The sequence below is a fragment of the Ornithorhynchus anatinus genome, unplaced genomic scaffold, assembly GCF_004115215.2.
Source record: "Ornithorhynchus anatinus isolate Pmale09 unplaced genomic scaffold, mOrnAna1.pri.v4 scaffold_687_arrow_ctg1, whole genome shotgun sequence".
Taxonomy (NCBI): domain Eukaryota; kingdom Metazoa; phylum Chordata; class Mammalia; order Monotremata; family Ornithorhynchidae; genus Ornithorhynchus; species Ornithorhynchus anatinus.
The window spans coordinates 37,810-63,295 of record NW_024396921.1 but is presented as its reverse complement, the minus strand read 5'-3'; the positions used below and the strand labels follow the sequence as shown (position 1 = coordinate 63,295).

The 25,486-nt window shown below is 49.6% G+C and overlaps 1 protein-coding gene across 2 annotated transcripts; it reads left to right on the top strand.

The window, feature by feature from the left end:
* The first annotated feature begins 18 nt into the window (after window positions 1-18).
* LOC100081843 (myelin-oligodendrocyte glycoprotein-like) lies at window positions 19-9,255 on the top strand. Of its 2 annotated transcripts, none has more exons than XM_029057226.1 (7): window positions 19-212; window positions 3,662-3,754; window positions 4,015-4,359; window positions 6,927-7,043; window positions 7,656-7,676; window positions 7,777-7,803; window positions 8,383-9,255. In XM_029057226.1, the coding sequence occupies exons 1-7, from the start codon at window positions 191-193 to the stop codon at window positions 8,667-8,669; spliced, it is 912 nt and encodes a 303-aa protein (XP_028913059.1). In that variant the 5' UTR covers window positions 19-190; the 3' UTR covers window positions 8,670-9,255. The 2 variants fall into 2 exon arrangements, with proteins under 2 accessions (XP_028913059.1, XP_028913060.1); XM_029057227.2 differs by lacking the exon at window positions 19-212 and adding an exon at window positions 3,144-3,395.
* Window positions 9,256-25,486: the final 16,231 nt, after the last annotated feature.

Here is a 25,486-nt window from a genome sequence, read left to right as displayed (position 1 = left end):
GTCCTGGTGAGGTGAGTTCTGCCAATGACCGATAAGACGTTAAAATGCCACCCTTCTATCAGAGGGTGCTACCTATCAGAGTCAAGTCCTGGAACTGATACTACAGAAGAAGCTTCAGATCCTGATGAGGTGAGCCTGGCCACCAACAAATAATGGAGAATCCTCCCTGCTGCCAGGGCTTTCTGCTGTGATGACTAGGGGGAGTAAGGCTGGTGAGTTTGGGGGGATCCTGCTCTTGGGGATGGGAACTGAATTCTGGGGAAATTTTCCTGGAAACTGAAGGGGGGTAGGTGAACCCACAGGATGTTGGGAGCAATGTTCAAGGGACAGGAGATGACTTGAGGGTTGCCCTTTCCCCAAAACAGCTAGAGGAAAGAAGGCCAGGGAGGGGCTGGGGGGAAACCCACAGGAAGGGAGAGGAGGGGAAAGATCAACAACTCAATTTCCCTGGAATGGGTGAAGTTTGCCTCCCCCCAACATTGACCACAGTCCCTAGGGTGTTCAGGTAGCTCCCGGTCCACCCTGCCCCAGAGGGTTTGAACACATGAGGGTCGAGTGTTTGTAGGTTTGGGTAGCATGGGGAATGGGAGGCAGGGGAAAAGATAGGTGGGGGATATACCCTTACTTGACCCTCTGAACCTGATTCTCCCAACCCTGAATAGGGAGAGCAGCTCCCTTTCCTCCCCTCCCTCACAGAAATGCCCATCCAACCTCTCTCTGGGCCAGGGGAAGCCAAAGGCTGAAAACTCTGACTAACCCACTGTCAAGCCCTGTCTGCCTCTCTCATCTAAGGGGGCAGCTGGGGGCAGGTGAGTGGTCTGGGAAGACAGCAGGGAGGCTGAAAAGGGAGGGAACAGACAGAAGGAGAGGGCTGTGGAGAGGGTTCCAGGTCCAGTGTCCTCCCATCAATCAATCAATCGATGGCATTTATTGAACACTTACTATGTGTAGAGCAGTATTCTAAGTGCTTGAGAGAGCACAATACCACATAATAAGTAGACATTTTCCCTGCCCGTATTGAGCTTAAAGTCTAGAGGGGGAGACTGTAAACTTGGTGTGGGCAGGGATTGTCTCTAATGCTGAATTGTACTTTCAAGTGCTTAGTACAGTGCTCTGCACACGGTAAGCAATTAATAAATACGATTGAATAAATGAGTGAATGACAGACATAAGTATGAGTAATTGATAATAAATTATTTAAAGATATGTACATATTTGCCCTGCCCCCTGCCCCCTCATGAGGCCTTAGAGGGCAGTAGTGACTGAGGAGAATGGGAGGAGGGTGGGGTTGAAAGAAAAGGAGCATTCACTGACCGCACTGCTGATCCCAGCCCCATAAGGCTGAGAAGCCCTGGAAGGAATTATGGAGAAGCAGGTCAGGAATAAGGGTAGAAAAGTCAAGGTGTAAAGTTGTGTTGTTACCCACCATCCTCTGGGGCACAGGGAAAGGGGAAAGGAGGGTTGTCTGCACAGAGAGAACCCATAGATGCTGGATTCTGATGAAACTTGTTGCCCACATTAGAGCCCAGAGAGACACTGGATAGACTCCAGAGCCTGGGGTGTAATGATCTGATTTTCCTCGATCACAGCCTCTTTGACCCCAGAGGAACTTTGCTTTGATCCCTACTGGGCTTGGGAACACTATGGCTTAGTGGGAAGAATCAGGTTCTAGAAATTAGAAGACCTGGGATCTAATCCTGGGCTCCACAACTTGCCAACTGCTTTACCTAGGGTAAATCACTTCTCTTGGCATTTCTCTCAGTTTTCTCATTTATAAAATGGGGATAAGATATCTTTCCTCCTTCCCCATTAGACTGTGAGCTCATGTGAGAAAGGGACCTTGTCCAATCAGTTTATAAGGTATCTATCCCAGTAATTACCGCCATGCTTGGTACATAGTAAGCCCTTAACAAATAACACAATTATTAATAATAATAATAAAGTTGGTATTTTTTAAGTGCTTACTATGTGCGGAACAGTGTTCTAAGCGCTGGGGGAGATACAGGGTAATCAGGCGAGGCTCACAGTTAATCCCCATTTTACAGATGAGATAACTGAGGCACAGAGAAGTTAAGTGACTTGCCCACAGTCACACAGCTGACAAGTGATGGATCCAAGATTCGAACCCATGACCTCTGACTCCCAAGCCCGGGCTCTTTCCACTGAGCCAGAGTCTCCCAGGGACTGCTGTGCAAGGGCTCCTGCAGAAGCCACCATTTTCCGGGAGATTTGGGGGTGCTGGGCCCTCCTCATTCTTCCCTGTCACCATCCAGCATGGTTCAGTGGAAAGAGCCCAGGCTTGGGAGTCAGAGGTCATGGGTTAGAATCCTGACTCTGCCACTTAGCTGTATGACTGTGGGCAAGTCACTTAACTTCTCTGTGCCTCAGTTCCCTCATCTGTAAAATGGGGAGTAAGACTGTGAGCCTCACGTGGGACAACTGGATTACCCTGTATCTACCCCAACCCTTAGAACAGTGCTCTGTACATAGTGAGTGCTTAACAAATACCAACATTATTATTACTATTATCCCCTTCCCCTCCACCACCTGCTCCCATCACTTCAACTTCTTACTGGTCTGGGAAAAGTGGGGAAGGGGAGGATAGGGAGGTTGGAGCTGAGTTGGCAGATTCCTCTTCCAGACGTGGGTTAGGGGCACGGCAGAATCGGAGGAGCAGCTCAGGGGAACAAACTTGGCTCCTTGCACCCTCACCGTCTCACCTACTGAAAACCTGACACCTACTGACACCCCTGACCTCCATGGAGAGAGTGAGAGGGGAGTCCTACCCAACCCTGTTCTGGGGAGGGAGGAGACTAAAGGATATGGAGTGTAGGTCGAGGGAAGTCTGGTTCCTCTCACTCCTCTTCCTATCTCTCCCCAACACCTGCACCCTCCCTAACAGTTCTGGCGAGCAGGGACACAGGGGAGGTGGGAGGAACCAGTGGGGAACAATGTCCCAAATTGAACATTCCCAGAACAGAGATTGTGGTCCCTGCCCCTCCCCCTCCATGCTCCTTCCTCATCACTCAGGAAAATCCCTATAACCATGGGAACCTTTTTCTGTTTTCATTTTTAGAATGACTTGTGAAAGCAGGAGTGAGGTCAGAGCATTCTGCTAAGAACTAGTTCCCTCATGAGCCCCTTGGGGGGCTAGTACCCCCACAGACCCCGATTCAAAACTCATTCCTACAGTACTCTTTTACCCTTGCCTGGACTCCAAAGATGTCACATAGAGATGGAGAAAACATCCCAGAGCTACTGCTGACATTGGATCTCTGACCTCAAATTACCAAATCTCAGGCCATTGTCCTGCAACTGTGAATGTCCAGAAGATCCCAGCAGAGGGACGGAAGCCCTACCCCTACCACTATTGTCAGAGAGAAGAGGAGACCTAGGTTGTCTCCCTGACTTTCCCTGAGGAAAAGACACTGTGGATGGTCTTGGGGAGGCTGGGGAGTATTGGGGATTGGTATCCAGGCACCTGGGGGTGGAGGTTTGGTTTGGGAGAGAGGGTAGCACATGTGATAGGAAGCTGACCTGTACTGTTGTTAGGTCCAGGAGTTTCTCACTGTTGTGTTTCCCATGTCCCAGTCCCTGTCTGGCTCTCTGATGGTGAGTGACAGGGATTGACTAAGCTACCTTTGTCTCCCTATGGCCCCAGTAATGAAGAAGACGATGGGTCTCCCAGAATCCTTCGCATCCACTTACCTTGTTGTCCTCCTCCTCTTTCTCCAGCTGCTCACACTGGGCTCAGGTAGGAATTTTTTATACATCTTACTGATCCATGGGAACATCTCAGAACATGAACAAAATCCCTTGTGAGTCTCCAGTCTGAATGTATCTCCCAAAGGAGATCAGAGCTGAGGGGACTTCCCATCCTTTTTCAGCTCAGGATGCTCTCAGGCCTTCAGAGGGTGGACAAGGGGAGGCTCTGCCCTCCCCCTTTTGGGGAGGGGTCTTTTCCCCCAATTGAGACTCCCAGTCCCAGCTCCTCTCTATTTCCCTTTGTTACAGCTAACTTTTCTGTGATTGGACCTGCCGATCTTATCCTAGCCCTGGAGGGGGAAGCTGTTGAGTTACCTTGTCACCTGGATCCCAAGATGAGTGCTGAGGATATGGCTTTGAAATGGTTCCTACCCCAGCCTTCTAAGGTCGTGCACCTGTTTGAGAATAGAGAAGATCTGTTTGGAGAGCAGACGGAGTATCGAGGAAGGACAGAGTTGCTGAGAGAAGCCATTGATTATGGGAGTGTGGCTGTGAAAATACGCAATGTCAGAGACTCTGATGAGGGAAAGTATATTTGCTCTTTCTATGATGGCCAAGAACGTAAAGAAGCCCCTCTGGAGCTGCATGTAGTCGGTGAGTGGCTGGATTTTTGTTGGGACCAATGGGAGATGTTACTCTCCTAACCTCAGGCAGCCTCTCTGAGATTAGCTCCTTGTACCCTCACCACCTCACCTACTGAAAACCTGACACCTACTGACACCCCTGACACATTAGCTGACCCATTACTGACACATTAGTTAGCAGTTAATGTGTTCCTATCCAGAATCCCCTTCTGGTTCTTGACTCTACAATGTCCACTGATTCTGCCCAGGATCCTGTCCTGCTGCTCCTAACACCCTGCTGGTCCACAGACATTCCTGCCCAGTGCACCAATTCCATGAATATTTTCTGTGGGTCAGTGTATTCCTGGGTCTGTTTCTGGACTGGAGTCCTGGAACACCCTGGAGATTGGGGCTAATATAGGGGTCATGGCAAGACACCACCTCTTTCCTACTAAATTGTGTTTTTTTAATGTCGGGGCCTCTCCTGACCCAGGGGCTGTTCAGGGTAAGGCAGGGCCTCCTTCTGGTGGCTCCAGTCCAGTCTGGTAGGGATGGAGCAAAGCCTCATCTGGTTCTGGCTCTGCTCTATCTCTGTGGGGACAAGACATTGGTCACGTAGGGTCAGGGAGGTTTGGGTGGAGGGGGGTGAGGTCAGGGCTGGTTAGGGCAGGGTCTGGAGGGGCAATAGGAGTAATAATAATGATAATAATAACAACAATAATAGTGCTATTTGTCAAGTGCTTAATATGTGCCATGCACTTTACAAAACCCTAGGGTAGATATAGCATATGTAGATTGGGCCCAGTCCCTGCCCATGTGAGGTCACTGTTCTTAGATTGGTGGAGAAGGAGGGGCTTTAAGGCTCTCAATTAGCCCTCTCTTTTCCTACCCTACCTTGTTAATCTCCTACAACTGAGCCCACCCACCTTGCTCTTACAACACCAACCTACTCCCTGTATCTCATCTCATCTCTCTCACCACCACCTTCTAGCTTGTGTCCTCTTTCCTGCCTGCAACACCTTCCCTGTTCACGTTTGACTGAGCACCACCCTCTCCATCTTCAAAATCTTACTAAATTCACATTCCTCCAAGATTTGCCCTTCCTTCAGCATCATATATGCACTTAGATCTTTTCTCCTGAAGCCCTCTGACCCTCACCCCACCCACAGTCACACAGCACTTATGCCCAAAGCCTTATAGTCTGACATTTCCCCTATGTGTAATTCATTTCAATGTTTGTTTCCCACTCTAGACTTTAAGGTCCTATAGACAGTGTTAATGTTCACCATCTCTACTGTATTGTATTTTCCCAAGCACTTAGTATGGTGCTATGTAATAATAATAATAATAGTACTTGTTAAGCGCTCACTATGTGCTAAGCACTGTTCTAAGCACTGGGGTAGATACAAGTTAATTAGGTTGGACACACTCCCTGTCCCATATAGAGCTTACACTCAATCCCCATTTTACAGATGAGGTAACTGAGGCCCAGAGAAGTGTAGTGACTTGCCCAAGGTCACATAGCCGACATGTGGCTGATCTGGGATTAGAACCCATGACCTCCTGACTCCCAAGCCCCTGCTCTATCCACTAAGCCACGCTGCTTCTCATTGAGTGCTTCTTATTGAGTGCTGTACCCAGTCAGCACTCAATAAATAAAATTGAGTGATTAACTTAGGAGAGGTATGGTATCCACTTTTAATAATAATAATTTACCCAGGAGGTAACTAATTCACAGAGAAGATAATTACTTGCCCAAGGTCACAAAGCAGGCAAGTGTCAGAGTCAGGATTAGACCCTTTTGTTCTGACTCCCAGGACTGTGCTCTTTCCACAAGGTCAAGTTTCTCTATAGATTTTCAACAGAGGGTTTTGGACAACACACTATCTATCATGTACTCATGCACACACACACACACACACACACACACACACACAGAGTTGTGAGGAGGCACAGATCTGGATGGGGCACAGGTCAGAGAAGCAGAAATTGGAGATACAGAAGTAAGGTTGTGAGGGAATTTGGATTCCAAGCAAAGGTAGGAATAGAGTCTAGGTATCCTCCCACTCCCACCCTTCTACCCTGGTGAGACCCTCTGAGTGCAGCATTGCTGCCCCTCTCCCCACTCCTTCTCTGGGGGAAGCACCGGCAGGGTGGACACCAGGAGTGGGAGCCCGAAAGAAGCAGGTTGATGCTCAAGAACGGGGAGAAGGGGAATGAGACCCTCCATCCGATATTACAGTGCTCTCCCTGGGGAATTACGAGAGGCCCCTTCTTCCCACCACACTGTCATCTCATCTCAGCCCGACCTGTCCAGGGAAACTGTCGCCCTTCCTCATTCCCCACTGTGATTGTGAGCTCCCCATGCTCGCCAAATCATTAGGCTTCCAGCCCCAACATTCCCGGAGAGGGGAGGGGAGTCCAGGTCTCACTGCCCCTGCCCTGGGATCTTGGCATGGCTTGGAACAGAAACACAACCAGGACTTGGGGCCCCTGGACACATCCCCTCCTACCGGGCTCTAGCCCTCTGGAGCCAAGAAAACAGCTGGAATTGCCTCAGGTTTCTCTCTGAAGGTATTTTTGTGAATTCTATTTCAGCTCCCCTATTCCCGAGGGCTTTTCCCTTGATGGTGGCATTGGGTGTGATCTTCCCTTTGCTGGGACTGGTCATCATCGGGGGTCTTTATCTCATCTGGAAACAGTACAGAGACAAAGGTAAATAAATGAGAATATTCCCATGATACCCCCATTCCTGAAGGAAAGGCTGGAGGACAGAATGGGGATGGGGAGAGCAGGCATACAAGTCAGAGGCCAGAAGTTTCAGCTGCCTGGGAAAGACAGCAACTCACAAGCCCCAACCTCCCACAAATGAACCACAACATGACATAACATTTCCCCCCAGAGAGGGACTGACTCACTCCTTATCTGTGCCAACTGACACATGGGGTGGGGAAGACGTTTAGGTGTAGAGATCTCAGCCCTCACCTTCCAGTTCAGTTCCACCCCTTCCCATCCATTCCTGCCACCACCCCTGTCCTCTTGCCCCATTCCCCAGTGCAACCACAATCCCAGCCGAGTGTGGAGGTCTTGAACTCTGAGAGATTCCAACTGATTACAGACAAACTGGATCTTCCTGGAGATTCAGGTGACAGTGTCACCTTTCCGAATCCATGGGTCAATCCATCATTAATGGGGATCCTGCCCATGGTGCCAATTCCCTCCACATTTCCTAGAAATAGACTTTTCCTATCCCATCTTATCCTGTCCCAGCCCATCCCCAGTTCTCCCATTCTGGAGGGTCCCTGACTTTTTTCTGTTCATTTTCAGAGAAACTCCAGATTGAGCTCAGTAAGTTCTGTATTTCTTTCATTTCTGTCAGTTTTCTCATGTTTATGTTTGTTTTCCACGCATAAGCCCAGTGGCATCTCCTTTCTCTGTTACCTTGCAGGGAAGAGTTTGTTCCAGTTACACGAGGGTAAGTGACCCTGATATTCTCTGCTACCTCTCAGCCTGGGGGTCCTGGCCATTCCTGGCTCTATCCCTGAAACCCAGACCCAAGGCCATTTCCACAATGCTCTGTGGCCTCCTCTCCTCCCCGCTGCTGTCCGGGGCCCCAGGAGTGTTCTTGAATGGCTAGACTAGAGAGTGGGAACAACTAGGAGCTGAAGGCTCAGGCACGAATTGGGGATCCCCAGTTGAGTCCTGGGAAACCTGGGTCCTGAGCACTGGAGGAGGGGTGGAGAGCAGTATACTGACATCACTTGCATTGTTTTCCGAGGAGGTGGCATGGCTCCTCCTCCTCCAGGGACGTCCTGTGTGAGCAAGGTAATGCTATAGCTCTGGAGCGGCCTCCCTACCCAGAACCATTCGGACCAGCCCATTACGTCAAGGCCCTCCACGCTCCCTCTGAGGGATTTCCTCTGACCTGCTGCCCCCTCCAGGCAGCCGCTCTTGTTCTCCAAGGCAGCATCCCAGGCTCCATCCTTACCCACCTGGGCCCCGGGGTCTCCTCTGCCCTGAGCCCCCAGACCTCACCCTGGGACTCCCTCTGCAGCCCACGTCACTCTGGATCCTAACACAGCGCATCCTGAACTCATCCTGCTCGAGAACCTCAAACAGGTAACCCATGGAGCCACATGGCAAGACCTGCCTAAGAACCCTGAGAGATTTGATCGGACACCCTGTGTGCTGGGCAGTGAAGGCTTCACTTCAGGGAGACATTGCTGGAAGGTGGAGGTGGAAGACTCACAAGAGTGGATTCTGGGGCTTTGTAGGGAAAATGTGAGAAAACGGGCAATTATATTTTCACCTGAGAATGGATTCTGGACTGTGGGAAGATAGAGGAATGCTTACTGGGCCCACAATCCCCCCCGCCCCTGTCTCCAGCTGACCACATGCCCCCGCCAGGTGGTGGTTTTCCTGGACTATGAGGCTGGATGCGTCTCATTCTACAGTGGCACTGATGGATCCCACATCTACACTTTCCCCCCGACTACCTTCTCTGGGACCCTCCACCCTTTCTTCATACCTTCACACCATACCTTCCTGACCATCTGTCCTATGCTCAGTGGGGATCAGTATGACCTTGCCCCTGCCCCCTCTCAGGATACCCCAATAACCCCTCCAAGGGGAGAGACCAGCCTCGGCTGATGGAGTTGAGGATCCCCTACTTGGGGCTGATTTCCCATTGCCCATCCCCCATCCCAGCCCCGGGGTCCCTCCTGCCCTTTAGGGAGCCACCCAGCCCCGCCCTCCAACCCCTGCCCTCTGCCCCCTGCAGCTCTCCATCCCCACCCAGGGCTGCAGCTGCCTGTGTTCCGCCTCCTCTGCTGCTCCCCTGGAGCAGACCCTGATTGGGAGTCTCTGTCTGATGCTTCTGCTGCTGCCAGGGGACAGTCTTTCATTCATTCATTCATTAGTATTTATTGAGCGCTTACTATGTGCAGAGCACTATACTAAGCGCTTGGAATGTACAAATCGGCAACAGATAGAGACAATCCCTGCCCTTTGATGGGCTTACAGTCTAATCGGGGGAGACAGACAGACAAGAGCAATGGCAATAAATAGAGTCAAGGGGAAGAACGTCTCATTAAAACAATGGCAAATAAATAGAATTAGGGTGATGTACATCTATTTAAACAAAATAAATAGGGTGATGAAGATATATACAGTTGAGCGGATGAGTACAGTGCTGAGGGGATGGGATGGGAGAGGGAGTAGAGCAGAGGGAAAGGGGGGAAAAGAGGGTTTAGCTGCGGAGAGGTGGGGGGGTAGAGGGAGCAGAAGGAAAAGGGGAGCTCAGTCTGGGAAAACCTCTTGGAGGAGGTGAACTTTAAGTAGGGTTTTGAAGAGAGGAAGAGAATTAGTTTGGCGGAGGTGAGGAGGGAGGGCATTCCAGGACTGCGGGAGGACGTGGCCCAGGGGTCGATGGTGGGATAGGTGAGACCGAGGGATGGTGAGGAGGTGGGCAGCAGAGGAGCGGAGCGTGCGGGGTGGGCAGTAGAAAGAGAGAAGGGAGGAGAGGTAGGAAGGGGCAAGGTGTTGGAGAGCCTTGAAGCCTAGAGTGAGAGGTTTTTGTTTTGTGCAGAGGTCGATAGGCAACCACTGGAGGTTTTTAAGAAGGGGAGTGACATGTCCAGAGCTTTCCTGCAGGAAGATGAGCCGGGAAGCGGAGTGAAGAATAGACTGATGGGGGAGAGAGAGGAGGAAGGGAGATCAGAGAGAAGGCTGACACGGTAATCTAGCCGGGATATTACGAGAGCCTGTAGCAGTAAGGTAGCCATTTGGGTGGAGAGGAAAGGGCAGATCTTGGCGATATTATAAAGGTGAGACCGGCAGGTCTTGGTAACAGATTGGATGTGAGGGGGAAACGAGAGAGCCAAGTCAAAGATGACACCGAGGTTGCAGGCCTGAGAGACGGGAAGGATGGTCGTACCATCCACAGTGATAGGGAAGTCTGGGAGAGGACAGGGCTTGGGAGGGAAGATGAGGAGCTCAGTTTTGGTCATGTTGAGTTTTAGGTGGCGGGTAGACATCCAGGTGGAGACTTCCTGGAGGCAGGAGGAGATACGAGCCTGAAGAGAGGGGAAGAGGACAGGGGCAGAAATGTAGATCTGTGTGTCATCCGCTTAGAGAGGGTAGTTGAAGCCGTGAGAGCGGATGAGTTCTCCAAGGGAGTGAGTGTAAATGGAGAACAGAAGTGGGCCAAGGACTGACCCTTGAGGAACTCCAACAGTTAGAGGATGGGAGGGGGAGGAGGAGCCTGCAAAGGAGACTGAGAATGACCGGCCAGAGAGATAAGAGGAGAACCAGGAGAGGACGGAGTCCGTGAAGCCAAGGTAAGATAAGGTGTGGAGGAGAAGGGGAAGGAGAAGGAGGAGAAGTCTTCACTGGGGGCTGGGCTGGGGGGCAGTGAAGTGGCTGCAGCAGACCTGGTCTGTCAGTGGGTGTTTCCTTAGTGCTGCTGCCCTTCTGCTGCTGCTGCCTCCCTCCACCAGACCCTGAACTCAGAGGTCAGATGGGCAGCTCATCTCCACTGCATGCTGAACTCAGAGGGCAGGGGGACAGGTCTACTCCACTGCATGCTGAACTCAGAGGGCAGGGGGACAGGTCTACTCCACTGCATGCTGAACTCAGAGGGCAGAAGGGCAGCTCATCCCCACAACCCCGATGGTCTGAGAGGACCATCTCCCTATTACCCTATTTATTTTGTTAATGAAATGTACATCGCCTTGATTCTATTTAGTTGCCATTGTTTTTACGAGATGTTCTTCCCCTTGACTCTATTTATTGCCATTGTTCTTGTCCGTCTGTCTCCCCCGATTAGACTGTAAGCCCGTCAAACGGCAGGGACTGTCTCTATCTGTTGCCGACTTGTTCACTCCAAGCAGTTAGTACAGTGCTCTGCACATAGTAAGCGCTCAATAAATACTATTGAATGAATGAATGAATCTTGTGCTGCCCCACTGCCCGCTGACTCTCTCACTGCTTTCTGTGCCTCAGTTGGAACGTGACAGGCTGGATGAGAGGGTGTGAATGGTGCCCTGCAAACCATCAACATTAGAATAAACTCCTCTATACATGTTCTTGCTTTGAATTCTGAGGGCTGAGGCTCATCTGTCATTCTGATGGGAGGCTCTCACCTTGAGCATTTATTCTCTTGATCACACACAACTGAGCATGGACTGTGCCCAGAGCACTGCAGGAAGTATTTGGGAAGGTATGGTATGTTTCCCTCTAGATTGTAAGCTTGTGTGGGCTGGGAACTTGTCTATATGCTATGTTATATTGGACTCTCTCAAGCGCTTGGTATAGTGTTCTGCACACAGTAAGCTGTCAATAGTAAACAGCTTCACATCAAATGAAAACTCCTCACCCTTATCTTTGAAGCACTCAATCACCTTGTGCCCTCCTAACTCACCTCACTAATCTCCTAGTACAGCCCAGCCCACACACTTTGCTCCTCTAATGCTAACCTTTTCACTGTACTTTCATCTTGTCTATCTCGCTACCAACCTCTCACCCACATCCTGCATCTGGCCTGAAACAGCCTCCCTCTCAAATCCAATAGACAATTACTCTTTCCCCCCTTCAAAGCCTTACTGAAGACACATCTCCTCCAAGAAGCCTTCCCTGACTAGAGTCTCTTTCTTCCATTCATTCAGTAGTATTTATTGAGCGCTTACTATGTACAGACCACTGTACTAAGCACTTGGAATGTACAGTTCGGCAACAGATAGAGACAATTCCTGCCCAATGACGGGCTTACAGTCTAATCGGGGGAGACAGACAATAGAGCAAAACAGAATGAAACAAAAACAAGACCACATTATCATGATAAATAGAATCAAGGGGATGTACATCTCATTAACAAAATAAATAGGGTAATAAAAAATATATACAAATGAGCACAATGCTGAGGAGAGGGGAAGAGGAAGGGGAGGGGCAGGGGGAAAAGGGTTTAGCTGAGATGAGGTGAAGGGGGAAGGGGGAGGGGCAGAGGGTGGAGGGGGATCAGAGGGGGAACAGAGGGTAAAGGGGGTAGCTCAGTCTAGGAAGGCCTCTTGGAGGAGGTGGGCTCTCAGTAGGGCTTTGAAGAGGGGAAGAGAGTTACTTTGGTGGAGGTGAGAAGGTAGGGCATTCCAGGACAGCAGTAGGACATGGGCCAGATGTCAATGGCGGGATAGGCATGAATAGGGGACAGTGAGGAGGTGAGCAGCAGAGGAGCAGAGTGTACGGGGTGGGCAGTAGAAAGAGAGAAGGGAGGAGAGGTAGGAGGGGGCAAGGTGATGGAAAGCTTTGAAGCCAAGAGTGAGGAGCTTTTGTTTCGTGCGGAGGTAGATAGGCAACTACTGGAGGTTTTTAAGAAGGGGAGTGTCATGCCCAGAGAGTTTCTGTAGGAAGATGATATGGGCAGTGGAATGAAGAATAGACTGGAATGGGGAGAGACAGAAGTAAGGGAGATCAGGGAGAAGACTGACATAATAATCCAGCCAGGATATTATGAGCACTTGTACCAGCACAATAGACATTTGGACGGAGAGGAAGGGCAGATCTTGGCAATATTGTAAAGGTGAGACCGGCAGGTATTGGTGACGGATTGGATGTGTGGGGTGAATAAGAGAGCAGAGTCAAAGATGACACCAGGGTTGCGGGCTTGTGAGACGGGAAGGATGGTCGTGCCATCCACAGTGACAGGGAAGTCAGGAAGAGGACAAGGTTTGGGAGGGAAGATAAGGAGCTCAGTTTTGGACATGTTGAGTTTTAGGTGGTGGGCAGACATCCAGCTGGAGACATCCTGGAGGCAGGAGGAGATATGAGCCTGAAGGGAGAAGGAAAGAACAGGGGAGGAGATGTAGATTTGGCTGTCATCTGCGTAGAGATGATAGTTGAAACCGTGGGAGCAAATGAGTTCACCAAGGGAGTGACTATAGATGGAGAACAGAAGAGGGCCAAGAACTGACCCTTGTGGAACCCCTACAGTTAGTGGATGGGAGGGGGAGGAAGAACCCGTGAAGGAGACCGAGAATGAATGGCCAGAAAGATAAGAGGAGAACCAGGAGAGGACCGAGTCCATGAAGCCAAGGTGAGATAAGGTGTGGAGGAGAAGGGGATGGCCGACAGTGTCAAAGGCAGCTGAGAGGTCGAGGAGGATTAGGATAGAGTCAGAGCCATTGGATTTGGCAAGAAGGAGGTTATGGGTGACCTTTGAGAGAGCAGTCTCGGTAGAGACTTACTATACTGGTTTATAGTAATATAGTATATATTATACTATATAATATAGTAATAGTATATAGTAATACTGTAAGACTAGCTTATAGTACTTGTCAGCTGTGTGACTGTGGGCAAGTCATTTAACTTCTCTGGACCTCAGTTACCTCATCTGTAAAATGGGGATTAACTGTGAGCCTCACGTGGGACAACCTTATTACCCTGTATCTACCCCAGCACTTAGAACAGTGCTCTGCACATGGTAAGCGCTTAACAAATACCAACATTATTAGTAGTAGTAGTAGTAATAGTACTGTCTGTCTCCCCATCTAGATGGTAAGCATCTTGTGGGCAGAGAATGTATGGTATATTGTTGTGTGGTACTCTCCCAAGCACTTAGTATCGAGCTCAGCACACACTCAGGGCTCAGTAAATACTACTGATTGATAGAGTGATAGTTTGATAAAAAGATCAAATGGAGGCAGCCTGTGTCCAGGAGTGTGAGAGTCTGGCATCAAACATGGATTTCCTTTTCCTAGAGAGTAGAGCCCTGGAGAATTTGTGGAGTTCTGCCTGCACCAGGTGACTCCTCCCTGGAGCAGAGTGTGTGGGGTGAACTGTAGAAGGCCAGAAGGTGAGGTAGAAGGAGGCAAGGTGATGGAGAGCTCTGAAGTCAATAGTGAGGAGTTTTTGCTTGATAAGGAGGTTGATGGGCAACCACTGGAGATATTTGAGGAGGGGGCAACATGCCCAGAACCTTTCTGTAGAAAGATAATCTAGGCAGCAGAGTCATGTATAGACTAAAGTGAGGAGAGATAGGAGGTTGGGAGATCAGAAAGGATGCTGATGCAGTAATCCAGTCAGGATATGATGAGTAATTGTATTAACGGGGTAGTGTTTTGGATGGAGAGGAAGGGGCGGATCTTGGTGATGTTGGGAAGGTGAGACCGGCAGGTTTTGGTGACTGATTGTATACGTGGGGTGAATGAGAAAGCGGAGTTAAGGATAATAATAATAATGTTGGTATTTGTTAAGCACTTACTATGTGCCAAGCACTGTTCTAAGCTCTGGGGTAGATACAAGGTAATCAGGTTGTCCCACATGGGATTCACAGTCTTAATCCCCATTTTACAGATGAGGTAACTGCGGCACAGAGAAGTTAAATGACTTGCCTATGGTCACATAGCTGACAAGTGGCAGAATCGAAATTAGAACCCATGGCCTCTGACTCCCAAGCCCTGGATCTTTCCACTAAGCCACATGCTGGCTTTTGAGACAGGAAGGATGGTAGTGCCATACACAGTGATGGGAAAGTCAGGGAGAGCACATAGTTTGGGAGGAAAGAGAAGGAACTCAGTCTTGGACATGTTGAGTCTGCACAGAATTTGTCTGCATAGAAGAAAACCATGGATGTTGGTTCCTGATGAAACTCATTGGCCACAATGGAGTCCAGAAAGGCACCGGGGAGACAGACATCAGAGTCTGGGGTTTCCTCATCCTGACTCTCCCCAACCATAGCCTCCCTGACTCCAAAGGAAATTGCTTGCCTGGATCTTTGCCAGTTATGGAAACAGTGTTGCCAGGAAGAGCCTGGGTTTGAGAATCAGGAGATCTGGGATCGAATTGTGGCTCCACAACTTGACTGCTGTTTTACCTTGGGTAAGTCACTTTGCTTCTCTAGGCCTCAGTTTTCTTATTTGTAAAATGAGGATAAGATACCTTTGCTCCTTTCCCATTAGACTGTGAGCCCTAGGTGGGACAGGGACCATGTCCAGTATATTTATATGGTGTCTAACCCAGTACTTACTGCCATGGTTGGTACATAGTAAGCCCTTAACAAATAGCACAATTATTATTACTATTAGTAGGGTCTCCCAGGCATTGTGTGCAAGGGCTGCTGTAAGACGGCGCCATGTTCTGGGGGATTTGGGCGTGCTGAGCCCTCCTAATGCTTCTCTGTCCCCTTCTCCTCCACCTCCTGCTCCCACCACTTCAGTTTTTCACTGGTCTGGGAATGGTGGGAATGGGAAGGGTATGGAGTTTGGAGCTGGGTTATCAGATTTCTCTCCTAATGTGGGTTAGGGGCACTAGGGGATTGGAGGAGCAAATGGGAGATCAGTCTTGGCTCTTTGCACCCTGAACATTCTGCTAAGAACCAGTTCCCTGCCTGTTACCCCCTGCAGAGCCTGATTCACATCTCAGGCCCACAAGGTTCCTTCAACTCCTGCCTGGACTCCGGAGTTGTCAAGTGGAGACATAAAAAAGGTCCAACAGTTTCTGCCGAACTTTGACCTTTGATAACAAACCATCAACTGTCAGGTCATTGCCCTGCATCTGTGAATGTTCAGGAGATCCTGGCCAATGGGACGAAACCCTGACCCTGCCACCTGTGTCGGAGCAAAGAGAAGACTCAGGTCATCACCTTGGCTTTCCTTAAGGAAAAGACCGTGTGAATGGTCTTGGAAGCCCAGGCAGTGTTGGGGTTTGGTATCCAGGCAAGTGGAGGGGAAGATTTGGTTTTTAAGAGTGGGTGACACATGTGACAAGAAACTGACCTCTACCGGTGTCAGGTCCAGGAGTCTCCCACTGCTCTGTTCTCCATGTCCGAGTTCCTGCCTGGCTTTCTGAAAGTGAATGACAGGAATTGACCAAGTCACAGTTGTCTCTGCATTGGCCTCAGTAATAAAGAAGATTATGGGTTTTCCAGAATCCTTCGCATCCAGATGCTTTTTGTCCTCCTCTTTCTTCAGCTACTCATATTGGGCTCAGGTAGGAAGTTTTTATTCATCTTATTGATCCATGGGGGTATAATAATAATAATAACAGCACTTGTTAAGCCCTTATTATGTGCCAAGCACTGTTCTAAGCACTGGGAGGATACAAGATAAGCAGGTTGTCTCACATGGGGCTCACAGTCTTAATCCCCATTTTACAAATGAGGTAACTGAAGCACAGAGAAGTTAAGTGATTTGCCCAAAGTCACACAGCTGGCAAGTGGCGGGGTAGGGATTAGAATCCATGACCTCTGACTCCCAAGCCCATGATTTTACCACTGAGCCATGCTGCTTCTCTATAGTAATAATGACGGTATTTGTTAAGCATTTACTATATGCCTAGCACTCTTCTAAGCGCTGGAGTAGCTACAAGATAATTAGATTATCCCATGTGGGGCTTCCAGTCTTAATCCCATTTTACATATGAGGTAACTGAGGTCCAGAGAGGTTAAGTGACTTGCCCAAGGGGTGGAAGTGGGATCAGAACCCACGTCCTCTGATTCCCAACCCTGTGCTCTTGCCACTAGGCCATGCAGCGCTGCGTGAACAAAATCCCCTATGAATATACATTCTGAATGTATCTCCCAAAAGAGATCAGAGTTTAGGAGACTGTCCATCCTTTCTCAGCTCAGAATAGCCCTCAGGCCTTTGGGAGAAGCAATGTGGCTTAGTGGAAAGTCACTGGGCTTGGGAGTCAGAGATTATGGGTTCTAATCCTTGCTCTGCCACTTATCTTCTGTGTGACCTTGGGCAAGTCACTTCACTTCTCTGAACCTCAGTTACCTCATCTAGAAAATAGGGATTGGAATTGTGAGCCTCATGTGGAACAGCGACTGTGTCCAACTCAATTTGCTTGTATCCTCCTCAGTGCTTAGTACAGTGCCTCAAACATAGTAAGTGCTTAATAAATACTACAATTATTGTTCTGGGGTGGCAAGAGATGGCTCTACCCTCCCCATTTTGGGGTAGAGGCATTCTCCTCCAACAGTACCAGCTCCTCTCTGACTGCCTCTCTTTGGTACAGTTCACTTTTCTGTGATTTGACCTGCTGAGCCCATCCTGGCCCTGGAGGGGGAAGAGGGGGAAGAAGCTGAATTAACTTGTCACCTGGATGCCAAGTCAAATGCCAAATCCATGGTGGGGAGGTGGTACCGATCCCATTTCTCTAACATTGTACACCTGTACAATAATGGAGAGGATCTGCTTGGAGAGCAGATGGAAGATTATTGAGGGATGATGGAGTTTTTGAGAGTTGCCATTGACTATGGGAGTGTCACTGAGAGAATACACAATGTCAGAATCTCTGATGAGGGAAAGTATATCTACTCTTTCTCTGATGGGCAAGAACATGAAGAAGCCACTCTGGAGCTGCAGGTGGTTGGTGAGTGGCTGGTATTTTGTTATGATCAATGGGGATGTTTCTCTCCCCTTCTCCAGCAGCCTTCCCTACTGACCTGTTCCAGCCCAGAATCCCCTTCGGGTCCTGGACTCTACAGTGTCCACTACTGCTCAGGGTCCTTGCTGCTCCCAACCCACTCCTGGCCCACTAGCAGCACTGCCCAGTGCTTCCAGGGAACATTTTCTATGAGTCTCTTTCCAGGTCTGCTTTAGACTGGATTCCTGGGTCGCCCAGGAACTTGGGGCTAATATAGGGGTCAGGGCAGGGCAGCCCTCTCACACCTCCTAAACCTTTAGTTCCACAAGAGACATTGTGTTTTCTAGTGGTCAGGGTCTCTCCTGACCCAGGAACTGTTCAAGACCAGGGAAGGACCTGGTTCTCTGAGCCCACTGTTGGGTAGGGACTGTATCTGTTGCCAAATTGTATTTTCCAAGTGCTTAGTACAGTGCTCTGCTCTGCACACAGTAAGTGCTTAATAAATACGAATGAATGAATGGATGGATGGATGAATGAATGAATGAATGAATGAATGAATGAATGAATGAATGAATGAATGAATGAATAAATGAAGGCTGCAGCCCAGTCTGGTCAGGATAGAGCAAGGTCTTTTCTGGGTCCAGTTATTCTCCATCACTGTAGGGATCTGTCACAGGTCAAGTGGGGTCAGGGAGAGTTGGGTGGAGGTGCGGTGAGGGGATCTCAAGGCTGGTTGGGGCAGGGTCTGGAGGGGAAATTGGAGGAATAATAATGATGATGATGATAAATTTAAGTTCTTAGATGTGCTCAGCACTATACTAAGCTTTGGGGTAAATACAGCATATGTAGATTGGACACAGTCCCTGTCCATATGGGCTTATAGTCTAAGGTTGGAGGAGAAGGAGGGGCTTTAAGGCTCTCAATCAACTCTCCCTTTCCTACCCAGTCTTGCTAATCTCCCTCTACAACCCAGTCCACCTACTTCACTCTTCCAATACCAACGTACTCTCTGTACCTCGATCTGATCTCTCTCACCATCACCTTCTTGTTCATGTCCTCCCTCCTTCCTGTAACTCCCTCCCCATTCATGTCAGACAAAACACCATTCTCCCCCTCTTCAAAATCTTACTAAACTCATATCTCCTCCAAGATTTGCCCTCCCTTCAGCATTGCCTGTGAACTCGGGACTGTTCTCCTGAAGCCCTTTGTTACTCATGCCACCCCCAACCACTCAGTACCATATATCTATATCCTTGTACTCTGATGTTTCCCCTATCTATAATTTATTTTAATGCTTGTCGCCCCTCTAGACTGTAAGGTGCTTGTGAGCAGTGATTATGTCTACCAACTCTTTTGTATTAAACTTTCCCAAGTACTTAGTATGGTACTCTGTACATAGTCATCACTCAATAAATAAAATTGATTAATTGAGAGGTATAGAATCCACATATACACAGGAGGTAACTGAGTCACAGAGAAGTTAAGTTACTTGCCCGAGGTCACAAAGCCGGTAATAATAATAATAATGTTGGTATTTGTTAAGCGCTTACTATGTGCAGAGCACTGTTCTAAGCGCTGGGGTAAACACAGGGGAATCAGGTTGTCCCACGTGGGGCTCACAGTCTTAATCCCCATTTTACAGATGAGGGAACTGAGGCACAGAGAAGTTAAGTGACTTGCCCACAGTCACACAGCTGACAAGTGGCAGAGCTGGGATTCGAACTCAGGAGCCCTGACTCCAAAGCCCGTGCTCTTTCCACTGCGCCATGCTGCTTCTGGATTAGAACCCTGGTTGGTCCTCTGACTCCCAGGCCTATGCTCTTTCCACCAGGCCAAGTTTCTCTATAGGCTTTTCAACCCTCCCAACCCCCGCCCTTTCTCCTCCCTAATCCCACTGTCCCCTCACCCTAGCCTGGACTGATCAGGGAGCTCTTACCTTTATTATTCCCCACAAGGACTGAGTTTTCTGTGCTCTTTGAACCTCTGGGTACCCAGCCTAGCACCCCCTAACCTCACCAGTCCTGCAGAGGCGAGGCGAGTCCTGGAGTCCCTGCTCCTGCTCTGGGCTCTCCGTGTGGCTTGGAGCAGACATAGGTAGAACTAGGGGCCCTTACCTTCCCCCCTCCTGTGAGGTTTTAACTCTCCTGGAGCCAAGGAAATTCTGTTACAGTGGATTCGTCATTGTACTTAGTACAATGTTCTGCACACAGTAAGTGCTCAATAAATACCATCAACTGGCCAATTGATTGAAATGTCTGAAATTGCTCCATGTTTCCCTCTGAAGGTATTTTTGGGAATTCTTTGTAAGCTCCTCTATTCCCCATGGCTTTGGCCTTGATGGTGGCCCTCGATGTGACCCTCCCTGTGCTGGGACTGCTCATCGTTGGGGGTCTTTCTCTCATCTGGAATCAGCACAGGGACAAAGGTAAAGGGACAAGAATATTCCCCTGACATCTCCATTACTGCTGGGAAGGCAGGTGGGCAGAAAGAGGAGGGGGAGGGCAGACAGGTCAGAGATCAGAGCTCCCATCTGCCTGGAGAAGTCACCAGCCCAGAGCCCCAACTTCCCACCAAGACCCTCACCTCACGTTCTATTTCCCTCCCAGAAAAGGTACTGACTGACCCTGTGTCTGTGCCAACTAACATATGGGGGTTGGGGAGAGCACGGGAGTAAAGAACCCAACCCCCACCTCTCCAGTTCAGACTGAAGCCAGTTATCCCCCTTCTATTTCCTGCTATCATCCCATCCTGCTGCCCAGGTCCACACTGCAGTCACAGTTCCAGCAGAGCATGGAGATCTGAACGTTGGGAGATGCCAGTGGATCTTGAACCAACTGGCTCTTCCTGATAAGTCTGGAAACAGTTGTCTCTATTCTGTATCCATGCTCATTTCCTGGACAGTGGGAATCCTGTCCACGGGACTAGTCCCTGGCCACATTTGCTGGAAATAGATTCCTCTCATTCTCTCTCACCCCACCCAGACTGCCTCTCATGCTGGAGAGCCCTTGACTTATTTCCATTCCTTTTCAGAGACACTTCAGCTTGAGCAAGGTAAATTCTGTTTCTTTCCTTGCTGTCATTTATCTCATGTTCCTGTTTGTGTACCTCCACCAGTCCAGTGATGTCTCCTCTCCCTGTTCCCTTGCAGGGTAGAGCCGGGCCCAGTTACATGAGGATAAGTGACCCTGACATTCTCTGTGGTGTCTGCTCCCTCCTGCCCTAGGTCCCGTCCCTGAGAGCCAGACCCTGGGCTGTTCCCAGAATCCTCTGCTGTCTTCTCCTCCTCCTCCTCCTCTTCCTTCTCCTCTTCTTCTCCTCTTTCTCTTCTTCCTCCTCCTTCTTCTCCTTCTCCCTGCTGTCAGAGTCCCTAGGAATCTCCTACAGCAGCTGGACCAGAGTTGGGGGACACATTGGAGCTGAAGACCCATGCTGGAATTGGGGATCCCCAGCAGAGATAGGGAGATCCTGGGTCCTGTGCCCTGGGGGTTGGGGCAGAGTGTGGTGTGATGATGTCACCCACCATGTTATGCAAGAGAGGGTGGAGTCCTGGGGGGGTACCTATGTGAATATGGCCTTTCCCAAGGGATCCCGCAGGGTGGGTGCCACAACCCCAGAGTAGCTCCTGGCCCAGAACCTTCTAGACCAGCAGATGGGACCCAGGGCCCTGGTGTCTCCTCTACCCTGAACCCCCAGCATTGACCCCAGAACTCTCTTCACAGTAAATATCACTCTGGATCTGGACACAGCTCAGTGCTATCTCCAAGTGTCCGAGGACCAGAAACGCATGACAGTGGGAAACATCCTGCAGAACCTGCCCAAAAACCTAGGACATTTTATGGTTCCACCTGTGTGCTGGGCCGAGAAGCCTTCACCACCGGGAGACATAGCTGGGCTGTGGATATGGGGAATATGGCTGACAGCTATCTGGGGATTTGTAGGGAAAATGTTGAGATAAGGGAACATCACTGAGTTACATGCAATATATTTTTATTAAAGCAACAGAGAATCTCATATGGACAACCTTCAGGAGAATTCAACCCACACATTCAATCCATAACTAAATTCTGTCAGTCTTAGCTTTACAACATCACTAAAATCCACCCTTTCCTCTCCATCCAAAATGCTTCCATGTTAATACAATCACACATTCATTCATTCATTCATTCAATAGTATTTATTGAGCGCTTACTATGTGCAGAGCACTGTACTAAGCGCTTGGGATGAACAAGTCGGCAACAGATAGAGACAGTCCCTGCCGTTTGACGGGCTTACAGTCTAATCGGGGGAGACGGACAGACAAGAACAATGGCACTAAACAGCGTCAAGGGGAAGAACATCTCATAAAAACAATGGCAACTAAATAGAATCAAGGCGATGTACAATTCATTAACAAAATAAATAGGGTAACGAAAATATATACAGTTGAGCGGACGGGTACAGTGCTGTGGGGATGGGAAGGGAGAGGTGGAGGAGCAGAGGGAAAAGGGGAAAATGAGGCTTTAGCTGCGGAGAGGTAAAGGGGGGATGGCAGAGGGAGTAGAGGGGGAAGAGGAGCTCAGTCTGGGAAGGCCTCTTGGAGGAGGTGATTTTTAAGTAAGGTTTTGAAGAGGGAAAGAGAATCAGTTTGGCGGAGGTGAGGAGGGAGGGCGTTCCAGGACCGCGGGAGGACGTGACCCAGGGGTCGACGGCGGGATAGGCGAGACCGAGGGACGGCGAGGAGGTGGGCGGCGGAGGAGCGGAGCGTGCGGGGGTGGGCGGTAGAAAGAGAGAAGGGAGGAGAGGTAGGAAGGGGCAAGGTGATGGAGAGCCTTGAAGCCTAGAGTGAGGAGTTTTTGTTTGGAGCGGAGGTCGATAGGCAACCACTGGAGTTGTTTAAGAAGGGGAGTGACATGCCCAGATCGTTTCTGCAGGAAGATGAGCCGGGCAGCGGAGTGAAGAATAGACCGGAGCGGGGCGAGAGAGGAGGAAGGGAGGTCAGAGAGAAGGCTGACACAGTAGTCTAGCCGGGATATAACGAGAGCCCGTAATAGTAAGGTAGCCGTTTGGGTGGAGAGGAAAGGGCGGATCTTGGCGATATTGTAGAGGTGAAACCGGCAGGTCTTGGTAACGGATAGGATGTGTGGGGTGAACGAGAGGGACGAGTCAAGGATGACACCGAGATCGCGGGCCTGCGGGACGGGAAGGATGGTCGTGCCATCCACGGTGATGGAGAAGTCTGGGAGCGGACCGGGCTTGGGAGGGAAGATGAGGAGCTCAGTCTTGCTCATGTTGAGTTTTAGGTGGCGGGCCGACATCCAGGTGGAGACGTCCCAGAGGCAGGAGGAGATGCGAGCCTGAAGGGAGGGGGAGAGGACAGGGGCGGAGATGTAGATCTGCGTGTCATCTGCGTAGAGATGGTAGTCAAAGCCGTGAGAGCGGATGAGTTCACCGAGGGAGTGAGTGTAAATGGAGAACAGAAGAGGGCCGAGAACTGACCCTTGAGGAACTCCAACAGTTAAAGGATGGGAGGGGGAGGAGGCTCCAGCGTAGGAGACCGAGAATGATCGGCCAGAGAGGTAAGAGGAGAACCAGGAGAGGACAGAGTCCGTGAAGCCAAGGTGAGATAAGGTATGGAGGAGGAGGGGATGGTCGACAGTGTCAAAGGCAGCAGAGAGGTCAAGGAGGATCAGAATGGAGTAGGAGCCATTGGATTTGGCAAGAAGGAGGTCATGGGTGACCTTAGAGAGAGCAGTCTCGGTAGAGTGGAGGGGACGGAAGCCAGATTGGAGGGGGTCTAGGAGAGAATGGGAGTTAAGGAATTCTAGGCACATCCTATCCCACCTGGATTACTGCATTACTCCTTGCCTACCTCCCAACCTCCTATCTGTTCCCACTCTGGTCCATACTTCACTCTGCTGTCCAGATCAATTTTCTACAAAAACATTCAGGACATATCTCCCAACTCCTCAAAAAACTCAAGTGGCTGCCCATCCACTTTCCCTTCAAGCAAAAACTCCACACCATTGGTTGAAAACACTCAATCACCTTGCCCCCTCCTACTTCACCTTGCTACTCTCCTACTTCAACCCTGCCCTCACACTTCGCTCCTCTAATGCTACCTTTCTCACTGTGCCTCAGTCTCATCTATCTCACCACCAATCCCTCGCCCACATCCTACCTCTGGCCTGGAGCACCCTCCCCCCTCAAATCTGACAGTCAATTACTCTCTCCACTTTCAAAGCCTTACTGAAGGCACATCTCCTCCAGAGGCCTCCCCTGACTAACATTCCCCAACTTTTCCTCTTCTCCCACTTTCTGCTGCATTGCCCTGACTTGATCCCTTTTTACTTCCCCACTCCCAGCCTCTCAATACTTATATACACATCTGTAATTTATTTATTTATATTAATGTCTGTCATCACCACCCCCCCCACCCGGCCGACCCCAGACTGTAAGCTCACTATGGTAAGGGAATGTGTCTGTTTATTGTTGTACTGTACTCTCTCAAGCACTTAATACAGTGCTCTGCACATAGAAGGTGCTCAATAAATAGGATTGAATTGTAAACAGTAGTTAAAACAAAATCTGAATTTCTTTTATCCCTTTACCATCTCCTCCTCACATCCTTCCCTCCTTCCCTCCCTCCAATTCTGGATACTTCGGGGATGGAGATATCAGTTTGAAGCAGCCAGAGGGCAGGACATTAGGAAGGTTTGGCGCTAAATTTGGTTTTCCATTTCCCAGAGAATAGAGCCCTGAAGAGTTTGTGGAGTTCTGCCTGGTCAAGGAGACTTCTCCCTGGAGGTCACGGTGCACCAGAGCAGCCTAAGTAACACACAAAGTCAGCTCACAGACTGCAATTCCTGCTCACCAATTTCCCCCTTTTTAAATTGTGTCAGTGAGTGCTGCCCAGTGACTGATGAGACATTCAAATGCTGCCTTTCTATTGGAGGGTGGTGTCCATCTGAGTCAATTCCTGGAACTGATCTTGTGAAAGAAACTTCAGTTCCTTGTGAGGTTAGGCTGGCCACACCAAACAATCGAGTACCTGTCCTGCTTCCGCGGCTGCTGGCTGTGGCAGTCCAGGGAGGAATCAGATTGGTAAGCCTGGGGGGACCCTGTTCTCAGGGGGTTGGAGCTGAATTCTGGGGAAATTCTCCTGGAAACTGGAGGTGGGGGTGGGAAACTCTGAACCCATCAGCAAGGAAGACCCAGGCCATAGCAGGGAGGAAGTAAGAAAAAGACATACTTACTGCATGATGAAATTTGGTCTTGAGTTTTTAAAGACAGATTGGTTTTGTGAGAGCTGGTGACTGGTGAGTGCAAAATGTTTCAGTAGAAGTCAGGATTCTGCAGTAACAATAATAATAATAATAATGGTATTTGTAAAGTGTTTACTATATGCCAAGTTCTGTTCTAAGTGCTGGTGGAGATACAAGGTAATCAGGTTGGCCCAGGTGGGTCTCACAGTCTTAATTCCCAATTTACAGATAAGGTAACTGAGTCACAGAGAAGATAAGTGATCCCCCAAATCGCCCAGCTGACAGATGGTGGATCCTGGATTAGAACCCATGACCTCTGACTCCTAAGTCTGTGCTGTTTCCACTAAGCTATGTTATAATGTCTTCTCCAGATGCAATGTGGCTACCTCCCCCTGCCTCTCCCTCATAGGTGAATGTTGCTGATGAGGCTCCAGTTCCTTCTCCAGGGGACAACGAACTAGCTGGCCTCTCAGACTAGCAGTGATAGATATGGCGAATTTCCCAGCATCCCCTCTGCCTGTCTGCCTCAACTCCCTCCTCCTGCTTCTTCAACTGACC